A 13,368-nucleotide genomic window follows, 5' to 3' on the forward strand; every position below is an offset into this window, starting at 1 on the left:
TAACTCATGAGATCTCCAACCGCGTAGTCCTTCTCAGTGAAATGGGCGCTGCAAATGACCGAAGTCTTGGATACCGAGGCAGAACTGAAGTCGGCGCGTTTGGTCCGAACAAAGTTGACCCAGGCACGGAACACAGTGGACTCTGTGACCGGTTTTAACGGTGTTTTTGCACCCAGCACAAACGCAGTAATTCACCATCGTGAAAATACGCCTGCGTATACTAACGACCTAACTTAAATAACTAAATAAATGTCCTAATCACTAATTCTCTCGCTCTATCACTCGTGCAATTATCAACACAGCTCAGCGAGCTGGGGAGACGTCTCCCTGTTATGACGTCAAACGTTTCGTTTGGAATGAGGAGCAGTTTTAAGGGAGGACTGAAAATAACGAACTTTTTCATCTTATATTCTGCCTTTAGGAATCGAAAAACATACAAAACAATATATCAACTTGTCAAACGTGTATTTCCCCTCACTATTTTGTGTTAATCAAAATAAAAAATTTAACCTGACATACACACTTTAACAAAATACAGAGTTTTAGACTTATCACCTTCAAATTTTAAATATAACATGGTCAGACATGTGTCTTTAGCTGGAGTGCATTTCTAGAGTGCTGACGGGCCAACTTCAATTTAATTTTCATGAAGATGTTTCATAAAAATAAATTTCTAATAACTTACACAACTTTGAAGCTATTCATAATTTTTTTTTCATTATGACAATAATTCATTCTACATTTCCAATAAAGTGCCAGGTGTCAGCTTTCAAATGAGACCGTACTTGAGCTTTTAGGACAAAGGGTCAATTAATTGAATCTTTTTTAGGTTGGGTATGCTATTTCTGGGGATTTTTCAAAAGTGGCGCTGAAGGCTAACAGGTTAAACCCAGTCAGGAGAATATATACAGATGCACATTATATCTATACATCATTCTACAGATAAAATACTTGTGTATTTGTATCAAAATGCATCACTGGGCCTTAACACTTCATCATGATACTCCATGTTATCATTATAATGTCCTTTTCAAATAAAGCATGTTTATGGATAATGCATTGTTTAGATGAAAACTTGCAACAGAAATCTTTCTCAGTCCACTTCGTCAGGAACCACTGTTAGTGTGATTTCTTCATTAGCACGTCCCACCACCAAAGAGAGGATTTCGTCCGACTGCACGGCCTGACTCACGTCCTCTGTAGAATGCACTGGATGTCCGTTAATGCTGATGATCACATCTTGGTTGACCAAGCCAGCACTACAAACAAATCACAATATGTTTAAGATTTGTGATACTCTTCATTATTGTACCACGGAACAGCACATATATAAATGTTAATTGCAACAGCGAACTGACCAGGCTTTGGATTTAAACCGTCCCATTTAGTTAGCAATAGAGAATCCAGGTTTCCTTATTTTTATGATTTGTAGTTTGTTCAAGTGGACAATGCAGCTGAAGAGGACATTGCTCAATCCAATAGCTGTATCCACTTAAAGGGATAGTTCACCCAGAAATGAAAATAATGTCATCACTTACTCGCACTCAAGTTGTTCCAAACCTGTCATTTCTTTCTTCTGTTGAACACAAAAAAATATATTTTGAAGAATGTTGGTAACCAGAAAGTTGATGGTAGTAGCCGTTGACTTCCAGATTTGTTCCTACTATGGAAGTCAATGGCTTCCGTCAATTGTTTGATTAACAACATTATTTAAAATATATTCATAAATGAAATGAAATTCTGTTTTTTTACTCACCCCCATTTCATTCCAAACCTGTACGACTTCCTTTCTTCTTTGGAACATAATAGAAGATATTTTGAAGAGTGGTGGTACTCAAAATGTTTTAGTTCCCATTGAGTTCCACAGTATTTTTGTCTACACAATGGAAGAAAATACAACAAAAGTCTATGGGAACCAAAACATTTGTTTTACCAACATTCTTCAAAATATCTTTTATTAGGTTTCACAGAAGAAAGTAAGTCATACAGGTTTGGAATGACATAAATGATGACGGAACTTTCATTTTTGGATGGATTATCCTTTTAAGTTTCTAATGCCGGACACTTATCATATCTAATCAAAATACCACAGGGGGAAATTTCATCATGGGACAGAGGTGCTTGAGGAAAAAAAATGTTTTCATAGGGTAAATATGTAAAAGCCCCTGTGGTATGTGACGAGGATATAAATCTTAATCTGAAGGTTATGATGGTATGAAACGGGCCTCTGGGCCTAGATGAGTGAAGAAAGAGCTGCGGTTAGAGTTAATGAGTAAGATGAGGTGGAGTAGGCAAATCCCTTTACCTGAAGGCAGCTGTCCCTGGAATAACCTCATACACATACACTCCTGCGCTCACATCTGGGAACTTGCTGTCCTTCTCCTTAAGCTCCCTAATCAAACTGATTCAATAATGTCAAAAAACGCTATCAAGATCACTTTATATCTTCATCAAAACATGTTTGAAAAAAATAAAAAATAAGTAAAAACTTACGCAGCTGAAAGTTGAAGCATTCGCACTCCCATATATTTCTTTTTAGTCAGCATTCTTCCTGAAGTGTAAGAAAACAGCTACTTAATTCAAACTAGATAAAAACAACCAAACAGCTAAAACAGCAGTTGTTTTGCAAACCTTTTATTTGTCTGTCATAGGAGTCTGCAAGGAACTGCCATATGCGGTGTGAGGGAATGGCAAATGATATTCCAGGCGTAACCTTCAAAGTGTTTATGCCAATTACATCCCCATCCTTGAAACCGCAAACAGGGAGCATAATATTGAAATGCACTGTAATGAATGAACAGCTACCTTGAGACACACGAGGGATGGTGGTCAAAGGGTTTAATGATTTAATTGAACAGTAATAGGAAATACTGAGGTATTATGAAGTATATGAAAAAATAAAAAATAAAAATATATATGAAAAAAAGCCATTGTTTGATTCCAGTTTTATGGTGCATCTGTGCAATGCATTTTACACGTTTTACACGTTCAAGTTCCTATTGTGCACTATAAATGGAAATATTTTTTTTTTTTACTACAGAGCCAGATGCATGCTTGAGCCTGAGGCTTCTTCAAGGACACATGTTGTGTTTTCCTTTACAAAGATCAATAGAATAATATAAACCACCGCAGGTAATTTGCCCAGGGTATACTAAATTTCCAGATGGAAGCAGACATTGAAATAGTAGATTCTGCACAGTAATGAACCATGAATACCATCACCGAATGATGAACAAATAAAAACAAGAGTTATAACCTTGGGGAAAGTTTTACTGAAACAAATAAAGATACACAAGTGCTGTAGCAGCTGAGAGAGAATTATTTTCAAAATACAGGAGAATAAATGCTTCTTACCAAGTTTACAAGGGGGCCTCCTGAGTTGCCATACTGTGAAAGAAAAAAAAACATTAATTTACATGGACATACAGTTAAAACTGTCTATACTGACGATAATGTCTATGTGTAGAATGGTTACATTTATAATGGCATCTGTTTGAATATACTCCATATCAGAGTTCTGCAGGCCAAGTTCATGACCTCCTCTGTGGGTAGTGCTGATGATACCGGTGGTCACTGTGTTTTGAAGGGAAAACGGGCTTCCCACGGCCACCACAAACTCTCCTGGCCTCAAGTCTGATGAATGACCAAGTAAAAGCACAGGCAGGGGAGTCTGTATAAAAGAGAGACATAGACATACTGTATTTCATTAATTCCTCTAAAACATATTTTGCCAGCTTGCTCATTTTTGCAGCTTGTATTACTCCATCATCTTGAGTTGTTTTGACCCCGAAACACAGTTTTGAGCACAAATTATATCTTTAAGTGGCTGTCATAAAAAATTTGTTTTGAGAAAAGGGCTCAAGATGACAAAAATTTTCGGACTTTTTTGACCGAATTTAATTTATTCCAGCCAGTGTTATTACTGTAAACTAAATCTGTTAAAAATATTTGTTAAAATTCCGCATATTGAAATGAAGCTGCAATAAAATAGAATTAGAAATGTGGCCGTGAAAACTAACTGAAACAAAAAAAAGTTTAAGTTAAAATACTAAAATTACAAAAAATTGAAACTTTAAACAGTTACATATAAATTTAAATCAAAGTAAAGTCAATAACAGCGATCTGTAAAGAGCATCAAAATTACATTTATCATTTGAATTTTACATTTATTTATTTTCATTGTATGCTATTTACTCTCATTGCACCTGTACATATACATTCAATAAAATACAAATAGCATAAAAATAGATGAAATAAAAAGAACAACAAAAAGATTAATCAGTCCAGTGTGGAAAAGAAAAAAACTGCTAACAGCAGTACACCAATAAACCACTGTAAAAAGAATAAAACAATGTCAACAATATTAATTGTTCAGACAAATACCTAAAATTGCCTGTTGAATATTATTTAATAGTATTTTTAAACAGTTTGAATATTTTGGAAGTGAAATGTGAAAGGTGAATATGGATTATTGAATTTTTATTAATGAAAATGTGTTTTAAATGTTTTGAAGTGAAATATTCACAGCTTAAATATACAACCATATTGTATTTCATAAAAATGCAAGCCCTAAAAATACCAATGCATTAAAATGCAAGCATGGTTAATGCAATGCATATTTTTTTCAAGTAGTGCAATTCAACAGGCTTTTTTATTTCAAAAACATTTGGCATTATTTTACTTCCATATAGGTGTGTGTGTGTGGTATAGCTTTCGTCAGACAGTGTGATCTATAGATGTCCTCTAGTGCTAGAAGTTCAACTCCTATTATCTTCTGTGCTCGCAGGACAACCCCGAGTGCTTTCCTGTCACTGGCTGTACAGAAACCACACAGAGCATGCAGCATGTTAAAATGCTCTCTAAAGCACACCAATAGAGGGTGATCAGCATCGGTTAGGGCAAACCAACTTTAACATCCTTGGGAATAACAGTTGTTGCTGTGCTTTCTTAATCAATGCAGTAGTGTTTATGGACCATGTGATGTCTTCTGAGATGTATGTGCCCAGAAACTTAAAACTGCACACTCTCTCCACTCTGTCTCCATTGATAAAGACTGAAGCAAATTAAATCTTCTGTGATCTCCCAAAGTAGATAATTAGCTCCTTGTTGTTTTCTGTTGAGGGTCAGGTTGTTCTCTGCGCACCAGTTTACCAAATTTTGTAGCTCTATTCTGTAGACGGATTCATCCATCGTTATTAATTCAGACCCATAACATTTACATAATTTGAAAGCGGTAACTTTTTTAAAAATATACTATTCTCTACTAAAGGCTCATTGCTACTTCTGGACCAACTCATGATACAGCGCCTCAAATTTTAGATAAATAGCAAGTCACATGTCTTGTTCAGGAAGAAAAAAAAAGAAACAAAGGTTACTATCTTCTGTGCTGTCACCCTTTTAGAAAAGTCTAATAGGTTTTGGTGAAATGTTTGAAGCCAGCAGCCAGTCTGGGCCTGAGCCTGTCCCTGCCTGCCTGCGCTCTGTAGGGGGCATTTTTATGACTTCAGGCTGATGCACCAGGCTTGATTACCAGTGCTTCTAGAGCAGGACGGCTTTACACTCTGTGTCAACCTTGACTCCGCAGGCTACTGCTGGGGGCCTGAGCGCTGCAAAATAACAGATTGCCATCTGCCTCCCCAGCACTTTTCTTCTACTTTTCTACTCCTTTCTGAAACCACAGGCAGCCGTACACAGTCTGGGACTGAATTAAAGTGATTACCAATCATTGTGCTACATGCTGTTGCTACGGTCTGGGTTATGGCGAGACGTTATCGGTGTTGGCAGAAGATGCTCTATACCGCTGATCAAAGACTCTCTTATACATGCAATTGCAAGTTTATATCTCGCAATTCCGACAATCTTTTCTCAGAATTGTGAGGTATAAACTCGCAATTGCGACTTTACATCATGTAATTCTGACTTTATATGTCCCTACTGCGTGTTATAAAGTCAGAATTGCGAGATATAAACATGCAATTCAGAGAAAAAAAGTCAGTCTGACTTTATAACACGCAATTGCGACTTTATATCACGCAATTCTCAGAATGTAAACTCGCAATTGTGAGAAAAAAAGTCAGAATTGTGAGATAAAAAGTAGGGGTGTAAATCAGACAGTTCATCACGATACAATATGATATAGATTCTCTCAGCCAGAAAAAATTCTGCAATACGATTACGATTCGATTTAGGGCTATATCAATTGATTAATCGATATTTAGATAGTATGTGCCAAGTTTACACAAACAGTTACATTTTTATTAACTCACAAATGCAACCAAAATATATGACATGAACGTTTAATTAAACTCTTTGAAAATTGGAAATCTCTACCAATTGGGACATTTACTACAGAAGAGTTCATTTGCAAAAACAGATCACTTCATTCTTGTTCATTTTCATTAAATCATGTTTTATTGAGCATTCCAAGTAATATCAATCAAACTGCAGCTGGGTTGTTTTGATTAAGCAATAATAACTCAAAAAATACAGGTAACTAACAAAAGTTCATTGAAAGTATTTTTTATACATTCAAAGTTTGTTATTTAGCAAAAGCAGATAACTAACAGTCTTTTTTGGCAAAAGCAAATAAACTCGGTTAATGTTTGTAACGGTTAATGTTTGTAACCTTACAAACTTTATTGTTGTGATTACAATACAGAGAGCTTTTGCCCCACCACTGTAACATTCTGCTTTACAAGGTTATAACCCCGGAGAAGATATCTCGGGTTCATCAAGTTTGTTTAAATGATCCATCCTCGATCACTTTTAGTTAGTATTGACGAAACTCCTCTCAGGTAGCAAGTTTTTTTGAAGAGACTAGTCAAGTCAAGTCACCTTCATTTATATAGTGCTTTTAACAGTATAGATTGTTTCAAAGCAGCTTAGCAGCTCTAGAATAAAGTTATAGTCCAGCTAAAGTTAGTTTTGATTGATTCACTTCCGTTACAAAGATCATTAGTTATTAACTTGGTGGCCGCTTACACGACACCGTTCTAACAGGAAACCCTTAACGCGCTCCGGCCCGTTCATCTGCACAACAACAGTGCTGGCGGCTCGAGAACACAAACCTTGAAATAGGTTCCAAGGTGCAAGCGTTGACAATTTTGAAAACCGTGATGCCTTGACAGTGGACAATACCGGCTTTTGTGACAAAACGTATTTATGGTTCAGTCAATCTTGTCAGGTTTATTTCAGCTGAGGAGATTAACGTTACAAAGAGACACACTGGCAGACAGTATGGTGCGCTTTGGCGGAATTGCATAGACGGACGTTACGCGAGTCAAAATAAAGGTACCTCACTGTCACTGTCCTCATATTGATATTTTACTTGTGGTATCGATGCATCTATTGTTAGACGTTTGATTGATCCATATCGATGTATTGTTACACCCCTAATAAACAGTTGCAATTACCTTTTTTATTCTGTGGCGGAAACAAGCTTCCATAAAAATGGCATTTTTACTGGTTGGACTGTTTTTTTTTTGTCAGACATATTTCAGGGCTGTGTGCTGGTCCTGTTTACAAATGCAGTCTGTCAGTGCCAAACAGACATGTTATCTTGCATGGTCACAAGCGCACACCGAAAATAGGCAGAAAGTTGGAATTTGACTAATTTTCTCCTGAGAAAATCAGAAAACAAATGAACCATGTCAAAAAGGAGAATCTAATTTTTGGTGGCACAAGCCCTTGCTGACTCCAGAAACATCTGCTGGACTGCCTCCCCAAGATTAATTTACTTCCAGCAGATGTGAAGCTTCAAGCTACTAGCTGATGATAAACCAGAGGACCTGAGCCATAACATGCTAAGACAACATTTTTACCAAGCAACCAAAGAGATTTTAACCACTTAAGACCTCTGCTCTGGAGGTTAGTTTTTGTCATTGGCCTACTTACCTCTGAGTCGATCTTAATTAGAGCAATGTCTAATTTTTGATCCACATCTTTGATTGTGGCATCATACAGCATGCCATTTTTCATCTCCACTTTGATACGTTGCTTATTGGACAGTACATGTGCATTGGTGACGATCCACCCATCCTCTGACACTATAAACCCTGAGCCACTGGATACAGGAACCTCTGGGTTGGAAAATGGTATTCTGGAAGGAAATAATGAATCCCTTGGTGTATGCGTTCATGAAAAACTTAGGTTACCTATTATTTACAGAGAGATTTCTATGTTTTGAATCACAACATTTTCATCTTGTCTGTTTAAGATACCACCAAACATTTTTTTAAATACTATATTATTGAAAATCATTTAAAATGTTTTTTTTTTAAAAAGAAATTAATGCTTTTATTCAACAAGGATGCATTAAATTGATCAACAGTGACAGCAAAGATAGTAAAGTTTATAAAGTTACAAAATATTTCTATTCCAAATTAATGCTGTCCTTCTGAACTTTCTATTCATCAAAGAATTCTAAAAATGTACCACAGTTTCCACAAAAATATTAAGCAGCACAACTGTTTTTAACATTGATAATAATTTTGTTTCTTAAGCAGCAAATCAGTATATAAAAATTTGCAATTACAATAATAAATTACATTTCTAAAAATATATATAATTTTTTTTTATTTTACATTATAATAACACAGTATTTCATAATATTACTATTTTGTACTGTATTTTTGTTCAAATAAATGCAGCCTAGGTAAGCATAAGAGACTTTAAAAAACATTTAAAAAATCTTAGTGACCCCAAACCTTAGAAAGGCAATGTTTTATAAACTGTGTTAAGAAATGTAATAGCAACTGTTTAAATGTTTGGTGGTGGTGAAACTGCTCATATTTTCCCACATATTTATATACTAATGTTTACTTATGCAAAATAAAATATCTTTACATACAACAAATCTGATCTAAACAGCAGTGTTTACTCTCAGTTTTGAACCTCTGTCTAAACAAGCTAGCAAACACATTTATATTCTCATCATAATTTAATCACATATGAAGAGCCACCTAAGAATACCAAGGATTATAACTAGCATGTGACACTCTGCTCAGCATCTAAACAACTACCACCATCTGTCCTTACCGACTAAACAGTTCTAGATGGACCACTGCAGGGGCAATCTTATCCACCACATCTGCTATGAAGTTAAATTTGTAGCGCATGCTGCTTGGATTTCGAGAGTCTGTCAGAGCAAAGAGAACAGACAAAAATTACATTAGAAAATATATTACCTGGGATGGAAACTTTGCCAGCTTAATAAAAAAACATTTTCTCTTAAAAAATTGAGACCAAGCCAAAACATCTGTAAAAAAAGAAAGAAAAAGAGCTTGACAACCCAAGACTAAAATCTAAAATGCATTACAAATGTCACAATGTACCTCTTGTTTTGTCACACATCAACAATAGTAACGTGGGCACAAGCTGAAGTAAAGCAAACAGCCATGTGGAGCTCTTTTCTTCACCCTGCTACCTGATGGCACCGGTGGGAGAACTTGTCACAAAGTCTCTGCATAAATTGACGTTACATGCTTATCTCCAAGTCTGTGGCAGCTGACAGCAGCCTTGCTCCTCTGAGAGAAAGTCACGGCCCAGACATTACATGAACAGGTTTCCCTGGGGTGAACCACAACAGGTAAACACACACACACACAAAAAATTATAGCGTGAATTGCGAAATTTAAACCACGTTAAAAACCTGTTTAAATAAATATAGACATAACTGTTTAAATCATCTCCTCTCTTACGTTTCTGTCAAAGAAACCTGTGCAGAATCAGCTGACACTTCATAAATGCAAATGTGTAGTGGAAGTGGATACAAAGCACAAGATGAAGGTTATGTAATCCACGTAACATGTTACCACTAGACGAAATTGATGTTCCCTGGACTATTTCTGCATACTGAGTCGACTTTCAGAGCTGAATTGCTTGTGACACTGTTTTTTCAGCCCGTTGGGAACCCTGAATTAGGCAAGGCATAGCTGACAGAACATGCCACATGATTTTCATAGATTGATCATATATCCCAAGGCATATCTGTCATAACAAAATAAATGTGAACCTCTTGGCCAGAAGCCACAGAACATTTGTATGCATAAAAGCAGGGGGTTCACCTGAAATATAAACCTTACCTGAGAGAATATCTTTTCAAAATGAGTCTGTTTTTAGTATATATATATATATTATATTATAATTTATATTTATTCCCCCCCCAAAAAAACTTTTGAACATTTTTCAAACAATAGTTTAGAATTGCATAACATTTTATTTCATTTTTTAAATAAATACATTAAATAATTTACTTTTGAAACCCCTTCTTACTTTATTTCAAAGTAATTTTTGCTCTTTTTCATACAATGAAAATGAAATGTAACCAAACCATGGCTGTCAAGCAAGAGATTCAATCTAAGGTTTTCTGTGAATAACTTAAATTTAAGATTCTTCCTTCACAGCTATCATATGACTTCAGAAGACTTTGAATATAATGCATGAGTCATATGCACTTTTATGAAGCTTGACAGCCTCTGGTCCCAATCCACTTTTACTGTATAGAAGAGAACGGCTGAGAGGCTCTCCATGGAAGAATGAAAGTCATATGGGCTTGGATGACACGAGGGCGAGTCAATGATAGCAGAATTTTTTTTTTGGGGTGAACAATCCATTTAAAAAAGTAGACTTATTTACTTACTATATACCAACCTTTTCATTAACACAATTCCTTGAAGCATTAAATAGCTTCTTGTCTTCTCTGAAAGTAGAAGAAAATCCCACACTGTTCTCATCAGCTGGAATGATTCTGTTGTCAGTGGGATTGAGAACGATCATCACTGCCTGCACCACATTTCATTTATAGAAAATGGTTTCTCAGTGTACTAACAATGTAAGGGGAACATCTGACACAAACATTTGTCTGTCAAATCATATCTCAAAGCTGCGAGCATGAGAGAAGAACACAATATGATTACTTGCATTATTGTTACAAATTTAGAGGGTGGTGGAAATCACCCCGCAGTCATGACATGATGAAAATTAAGGCGTTTAAAAATGTCAATAATCTCTGTAGCCTCATTCCAAGTTTTCAGTTTATTTATAAAATCAACATGCTATAATATAGATGTTTAAAAGTTGTTCCATGACTTGGCTCGTAACAACAAGTGTCAAAGAAAGAAAGAAAGAAAGAAAGAAAGAAAGAAAGAAGAGCTGACATTATTCAACCACTGATTCTGCAATATGTAAAACAGCTGAATGTCAACACTGACATGTGCTGAAATGAATGCTTTCAAAGTTCCTTTGACATTGAAATAGAATTGAAATGCTGCACCTCTTTTACTGCAGAGGTTTGTGGCTGAAGCCATAAATCTATTATCACATAAATGCCTCTTCTTACTTTTTATGAGGGGATTTGGTTGAATTTTGCATGAAGCTGTAAAGTCAAGCTGTACTCACTCATATCTGATATATGCCCCTTGAATGACTTTTCACCTTCTCAGTATTGAAAAGTAACTCTGCGCGCGCGCGCGCGCGCACGCACGCACGCACACACACACACACACACACACACACACACACACACACACACACACACACACACACACACACACACACACACACACACACACACACACACACACACACACACACACACACACACCTGGAACATTGGAAACAAAATTAAGAAAATAATAAGAATAAACTATCTTATTAGAAATAAAATCTAAACAAATTTGATTCACGCAGGGAATTCTGAATTTAATTTCCCCATAAATTCTAAGACGATTTGTAGTTTTACTTGTAAATAAGCCTAGCCTACATATTTTTAAAAATGTTTTACAGTAAAAGTAAGCGTTTTGTCAAGCTACATAAAAAAAGGATATAGGCTACAATATTTTAGTTTTGTTAGTTTAGTTTCGACAAAAAATTCGGCTAAATATATTTATTTAGCCTATTTATTTTTTTCTAGATTTACAATAGCTTAATTTTGTTAAGTTTAGTTGCGGTTATATATTTTTATTTTTTATTTTATTTAGGAGATTTCTTTTTTCTGTCATTCAAATTAGATCTGCTACATTACTTTCAATTCAAATAGTTGCGTCTGCTGCAAGTAACTTTGTGAAAGGAAAAACAACTACACAGTTTACACTGCCAAGTCAGGTGTTATGAACATTTAAAAAAATCCCCTCACCGCTCCCACAGGGGCCTCTCTGGATGAAAATGACAGCAGGTATGCCGCTCATCTTCGCCCGTCTGTTCTCAGCTTTCAGTCGACAGATACTGGGATAAGTTCTCCCATCGCTGCCGCACACTGGCTCATGGGAGTCGCAAACGCACGTGCCGCGCTCAGAGGTGCGATTTTCACAGGTCATCCCCTGACCGCAAAATCCATGTCCGGGCTCCCCACAATACTCCCCCTCTTCCGCAGCACACATCGTACAGCAGCCACAGCTGTCCTTCACCATTCCGAAGTAACAAAACTCGGGTGCAGATGAGCAGCGGGACAGGTCGCACACATCCGGGCACGTTGTCTGTCTTTTCCGTAGATCACGCGCCTGTAACTCAGAGGCCATGAGAACGCAAGCCAACAGTTTCCACATGATGAACAATAATCTTGAGAATCAATGTAAGTACAGAAACTTCGCTTTGACAAAATCAACAGATGTCCTCTTGCTCAACTCCACAATGAAAATGTTCAAGTTTAAACTCAAGAATCGTTGCATATTGCTTTAATGTCATAATGACGCTCAAGTTGCGGCTCGTTGTACCCTACGCAGTAGCCGCACAATTCTTTATGAAGAGACAACATGCTGGAACGCAGGTTTTGTGTTTGGGGTCTTCAGGTAAGGAATTAAGGGAGGAGTTCAAAAGTTTACCTCTCTCTGTGCCTGTCATCCCAACAACTCATACCACATGATAATATTGATAAATAGGCCTAGATATTGTTATTGAGCAAAACTTCCATTAGCCTAGTTTATTTTTTTTATTAAATTTAATTATATATTAGGCTATATATAGCCTAAGAGCGAACTCTGACCCAGGTATAAGCAAGTTAGGAGATTCTGTGCTGTATCGTGAATAAGTCACGGCCTCTCGCATGATATTGCTTTTATAAAACGGTTACCACATAATACAAATATTAAAGCAAAAAATATCAATGCAACTTTCATGGAGTAAAATCGCTAAAACAAGCCTTCCTTCCGCTGGAAAAAATAGACCCTGACCGTGAACAGCAACATAAGTTACATTATTTTGCCTTTATATGGCGGCAAATACTGTCCTTATGAGTGAGTCAGTCCGTGGAGAAGACTTTTTATATTGAAAGGACTGAACTTATGTCATAGCATAGCACAGGAATACACCGTTAAAAGGACATAATTTCAAACTGATGTTTTTTAAAATAACGAATAACTATAGCCAGGACTA

At 36.3% G+C, this 13,368-nt stretch overlaps 2 protein-coding genes across 2 annotated transcripts in view; one reads left to right on the forward strand and one right to left on the reverse strand.

Moving 5' to 3' along the window:
- Nucleotides 1–544: 544 nt before the first annotated feature.
- Nucleotides 545–12,713, reverse strand: htra4 (HtrA serine peptidase 4). The gene is made up of 9 exons (XM_079605690.1): nt 12,134–12,713; nt 9,037–9,136; nt 7,894–8,098; nt 3,476–3,670; nt 3,355–3,387; nt 2,632–2,746; nt 2,494–2,551; nt 2,306–2,401; nt 545–1,259 (listed from the first exon to the last, which is right to left on the reverse strand). The coding sequence occupies exons 1-9, from the start codon at nt 12,540–12,542 to the stop codon at nt 1,094–1,096; spliced, it is 1,377 nt and encodes a 458-aa protein (XP_079461816.1). The 5' UTR covers nt 12,543–12,713; the 3' UTR covers nt 545–1,093.
- The window catches only part of unc5db (unc-5 netrin receptor Db), a 220,024-nt gene continuing 219,127 nt past the window's right edge, over nt 12,472–13,368 (forward strand). Inside the window, exon 1 of the mRNA XM_079605688.1 lies at nt 12,472–12,568. The gene's annotated coding sequence lies outside the window, so the exon portion shown is untranslated. The remainder of the gene's footprint in view (nt 12,569–13,368) is intronic.

The sequence above is a fragment of the Phoxinus phoxinus genome (assembly GCF_949152265.1).
Source record: "Phoxinus phoxinus genome assembly, chromosome: 3".
Lineage (NCBI taxonomy): Eukaryota > Metazoa > Chordata > Actinopteri > Cypriniformes > Leuciscidae > Phoxinus > Phoxinus phoxinus.

Excerpts from the sequence above, each read along its gene's own strand:
- htra4 (XM_079605690.1), bottom strand. The coding sequence starts at position 12,542 with ATGTGGAAACTGTTGGCTTGCGTTCTCATGGCCTCTGAGTTACAGGCG. Across the intron at positions 2,552-2,631 it reads CTATGACAGACAAATAAAAG|GAAGAATGCTGACTAAAAAG; the intron begins GTTTGCAAAACA and ends CTTACACTTCAG. Across the intron at positions 1,260-2,305 it reads CCAGGGACAGCTGCCTTCAG|TGCTGGCTTGGTCAACCAAG; the intron begins GTAAAGGGATTT and ends ATTTGTTTGTAG.